Genomic DNA, 5,000 nt, shown 5'->3' with positions numbered 1-5,000 from the left:
ACATATCCACTTACTCAAATGATCTATACAACAACCACTTCTCTCGCCAAACATCCACTTCATTGCGCATATACCCACTCCATTCCCTATATATATATATATATATATATATATATATATATATATATATATATATATATATATATATATATATATATATATATCCACTTTCATAAGGCCATGCATATCACTCCTCTCCTATCCACTTACACTGTCTATATACTAACCCTACCCACACACAAATCTCCTATGCAAACCCTTTAACTCCTCCTCATTCACTAGACTATGCCATCTTTTTAATTCTTCTTCCAATACATCCACTGCAGGCCTACACAAATCTTTTCTTTCATAATATATCTACTAAGTTCTCTTCTAGTATGCTCTCTCTCACAGCCTATCCAAATCACTTCCTCTCCTCCTCCTCTTCCTCTTCCTCCACATCCTCTCTCCGTTTGCTTACACAGCCTAGACAACCTTTCCCCCATCTCTCTCTCTCTCTCTCTCTCTCTCTCTCTCTCTCTCTCCTACCGCCACAGCTAAATGGTTAGGACAGATCAAGGTTCCCACTGCTGCTCCTCCTTCTCCTCCTCCTTGTGGCATTTGTATTCATAAGTAAGTGTATGTTTGGGTAATAAATCATGCTGTATAAACTACCACCCCCACTCACCAACTCCCAGCCAGCCCAGACATTTCCCCAGGTCCTGCTCACTGCTCTTCCTTACCTTACCTTACCTTACCTTACCTTACTTCCGACCCAATGCATCGCCCAGCCTCCTTACTGGGATGCAACTCACCTCAGCCTTCATCATGTGGGGTGAGTCAATGGTTGGCGCTGTGTTAAGGTTGCGTAGTGACTATAACTAAGATGCAACGTGATAGGTAAGGTAGAAAGGGGTTTGGTTGCAGTATCCTTAGCTCCTGAAGGCGGTGACGAAGGAGAGAGAGAGAGAGAGAGAGAGAGAGAGAGAGAGAGAGAGAGAGAGAGAGAGAGAGAGAGAGAGAGAGAGAGAGAGAGAGAGAGAGAGAGAGAGAGAGAGAGAGAGAGAGAGAGAGACCGAAAAAAAAGCAAAAATGAGAAAACAAACAAGAACAGAAAAATATACAAGAGTTAACACACACCCACTAAATAAATAAATAAAAAACACCAACATAGCCAAATACAAGCACCACCACCACCACCACCACCACCACCACCACCACCAGCATGCAGGAACACTTACTACTTAGCGCAGTCAATGAGCTGATACTCGTTAGCACGGTCATAGCAGGCCTGTATTCCCCTGTCCTGCCACAGAATCTGGGTGTGGTCATAGAACTCCTCAGGGTAGTCGAAAGTCTTCTGGGAGGCCACGTCTTGGATGTAATCGACGCGGAACTGGTGGGCGGGGTTCTCTAGCGCTATTGGGGGCGTCAAGGTGGACATATTACCGGTGATGGTCTGTTTGGGGAAGAAAAGAGCATAACACAGGTTAGTTCACCATAGGATCTAAAACATATTAACCCCTTCAGTACCATGACACGTTTTTATGTATCATGCTGACTATATGGTGATTCTATACACCTACAGAAACTACAGAAACTTATGTCGGGATTAAAATAGTGAAGAATCTAGCCATTAATCCTCTGACCTTCCCAGATCCTTCCTAATGCATATAAAATCATCCAGTAATATTCAAAACTCATGGTAAAAAATGCGTCCCAATACTGAAGGGGTTAAAAATCACACTAGAAAACAATCAAGACTAGGAAAGTGTCTGGGTTGATGGTATAATAGTGAAGACTCTAGCCATTAATCCTCTGACCACCAAATACCTTTCTTACTGCATATAAAATCATTCAGTAATACTCAAGACTCATGGTAAAAAAGCGTCCCAATACTGAAGGGGCTAAAAATCACACTAGAAAACAATCAAGGCTAGGAAAGTGTCTGGGTTGATGGTATACAAGGTGATAATTACACTCTTACACTCGTGGCCAGAAATCATGTGACGTTCTACTTGTTCCCATTGTGTTGTGTGTTTTCTCTCCGCCTTAAGTCCTCTGATATGCTTACAGCCTCATAGAACCTGACTCCTGATTCCCAGTGGCGCAGGATACTTAACACGAAGGAAAACACGGTGATAATTCTCGACTACTCAGAAACGCCTTGCTCTCTCTCTCTCTCTCTCTCTCTCTCACACACACACACACACACACACACACACACACACACACACACACACACACACAGACACACAGCGTAGTGTAGTGGTTAGCACGCTCGACTCACAATCGAGAGGGCCGGGTTCGAGTCCCGGTAAGCGACGAGGCAAATGGGCAAGCCTCTTAATGTGTAGCCCCTGTTCACGAAGCAGTAAATAGGTACGGGATGTAACTCGAGGAGTTGTGGCCTCGCTTTCCCGGTGTGTGTTGTGTGTTGATGTGGTCTCAGTCTTACCCGAAGATCGGTCTATGAGCTCTGAGCTCGCTCCGTAATGGGGAAGACTGGCTGGGTGACCAGCAGGCGACCGAGGTGAATTACACACACACACACACACACACACACACACACACACACACACACACACACACACACACACACACACACACACACACACACACACACACACACTCACTCACTCACTCACTCACTCTCTCTCTCTCTCTCTCTCTCTCTCTCTCTCTCCAAGACTGTTTACCCTGTTGATAATGCTTAAATCATTTTAATCTGCCGTTACAACTATAAACACCAAAACAACTGAGAGAGCAACGTCTTGCTATTAAAAATGTACAAATCTAAATCCGGCAGCTAGAATCGTAAAAACATTCTTAAAATTTCAAAAACAATCGTGAGAGCAAGGCGTTTTAAATAATAATCACAAATCTTTTAAATCTGCAACTTAAGAATAAAAACACCATTAAAAAACCCAAGTAATCGTAAAAAACAAGGGATTTCTGTTAATAATATAGAAACATTCTAAATCTGTAACTTACACCATAAAAAACATCTTCAAAACACCAACAAGTAATCATGGAAGAGCAAGGTGTTACTATTAATAACGTAGAAACATTTTAAATCTGCAGCTCAAACCATAAAAACACCCTTAACAACCAGCAAATAATCAATGTGAGCGAGGCGTTTCTGAATATGCGACAATGGTAGCAAACGTTGTCACTCTTCAACTTACCTTGACAACACACACATGAATCCCCCCACCCCACTTCTAGCCTCTTAACCCCTTCAATACTGGGACACATTTTAACCTTCAGATTTGTGTACAATTAGACCATTTTTATTGACATTAGGAACGGTCTATGGAGTTTCTGAAGCTGTATATAATCACCAAATAGTAAGAATGAATATGGAAACGCGTCATGACACAGAAGGGGTTAAAGTAAAGAAGCATTGAACTATAAGGTACAGAATTCCTTGACCCCTTCAGCACCATGACGTGTTTCCATATTCACTCTGCTTACTATTTGGTGATTTTATACAGCTTCAGAAACTTATGTGGGATTAGAATAGTGAAGACTCTGGCCATTTATCTTCTAACCTATATAGACCCTTCCTAATGTCAATAAAACAGTCTAATGGTACACAAATCTTAAGGTAAAAATGTACCCCAGTACTGAAGGGGTTAATTCCACAGAAAACGCTAAGAAGGTTACCCGGAAGCAGTTTAAAGGAATGATACAAGAGCACCAACACCACAATACAACCCAGAGCTACTATCTAAACTCTAAACTCTACACCAATACTCGGGAGGTTGCCAAGCTTTTCCAGGTGATTCCAAGCGTGAGTAGTCATCTGGTGTCACTAGCAACACCTGAGCATCACTATACCTGTCCCACCTGTTGCCGAGTGTAGCACCTGCGTGATGGGTGAAGAGAGACTACGGTGGGGTAGTTTCCAAAGTCTCTCTCTCTCTCTCTCTCTCTCTCTCTCTCTCTCTCTCTCTCTCTCTCTCTCTCATACACACACACACACACACACTTTATCCACTACATACGTATTATACATTATCCATCCATACAATTATTTCTGTATCCTCAGGAATCTTTTCAGCGTTGTACTTTGAATGTATTATGGCAAAGAAAAGCAACTACTAAAATCTGATTACCCACTAAGCATATATTACAAAGCAACTGCTGCGACTCAATCTAAGGTGTGTGTGTGTGTGTGTGTGTGTGTGTGTGTGTGTGTGTGTGTGTGTGTGTGTGTGTGTGTGTGTGTGTGTGTGTGTGTGTGTGTAAGCATTACGAAGACAAAAGTATACATGTCTGCATAGATACTCATGTTCTCAATCCCACGAAAAAAGCCTGATCCTCTTTTTTTCATGTAACAAACGAAACCGAAGATGGATGAATGAGAACAAAAAAAGATAAAAACAAAAACAAAAAATGCATCTAGTTGATCAATATACGCCAAGAGAAGAGACATCAATCAAAGTAAAACAGCGTATTGACGTGAAGGAAAAGTCAAGCCGTGTTCGTGCAGTGGGCAGCCATGAAGCGAGGCCGTGAAACCCGATCACTCAGCCATCGCCAGCCCCAAAGAGCCGCCCAGGAGCACACCGCACGCCGCACGCCGCCAACCTCGAGCCAGCCCCGCCAGCCCTGCCGTGCACACTGACACACTCTCTCAGTGCCCGCTATCAATTAACTGCCTTATCCATCATCCCACCACCACACGCAGTCATTGGAGTTATACAAGTTCAATATTCATCAGTTAGGTTGGGTCAAGATTTAGTTAGGTTAGGTTGGGATGGAAATAACCGGCAAGAATCAAGAGGTGGATTGGTCTCCTGCCTCCATCTCACCTCTAACAGGCCTCGACGTGCTGGTGGCGGGGGAGAGGGCCAGCGGGGTAAGGCGTTATAGTGGGGTGTGCTTTACTGGCCAGAGAGTGGCGCGCGACACTTTTGCTCGGTGGTGAACCCAGCAGGCTGAGCAACAAGCAGCACGTGAACAATGCCTCAGATGATGATGCGTGGCCACGGGGAGATCTTGCACCACAAAAG

The 5,000-nt window shown here is 43.6% G+C and overlaps 1 protein-coding gene across 1 annotated transcript in view; it reads right to left on the bottom strand.

Moving 5' to 3' along the window:
* Nucleotides 1–5,000, bottom strand: part of LOC123499470 (guanine nucleotide-binding protein G(s) subunit alpha) — a 61,074-nt gene that overhangs the window by 30,436 nt on the left and 25,638 nt on the right. Inside the window, exon 4 of the mRNA XM_045247479.1 lies at nt 1,221–1,438. Coding sequence (XP_045103414.1) covers nt 1,221–1,438 — 218 coding nt within the window. The remainder of the gene's footprint in view (nt 1–1,220; nt 1,439–5,000) is intronic.

Source organism: Portunus trituberculatus, chromosome 50 (genome assembly GCF_017591435.1).
Source record: "Portunus trituberculatus isolate SZX2019 chromosome 50, ASM1759143v1, whole genome shotgun sequence".
Lineage (NCBI taxonomy): Eukaryota > Metazoa > Arthropoda > Malacostraca > Decapoda > Portunidae > Portunus > Portunus trituberculatus.
The sequence above is the reverse complement of the archived record's forward strand: the minus strand, read 5'-3'. Positions and strand labels throughout refer to the sequence as shown.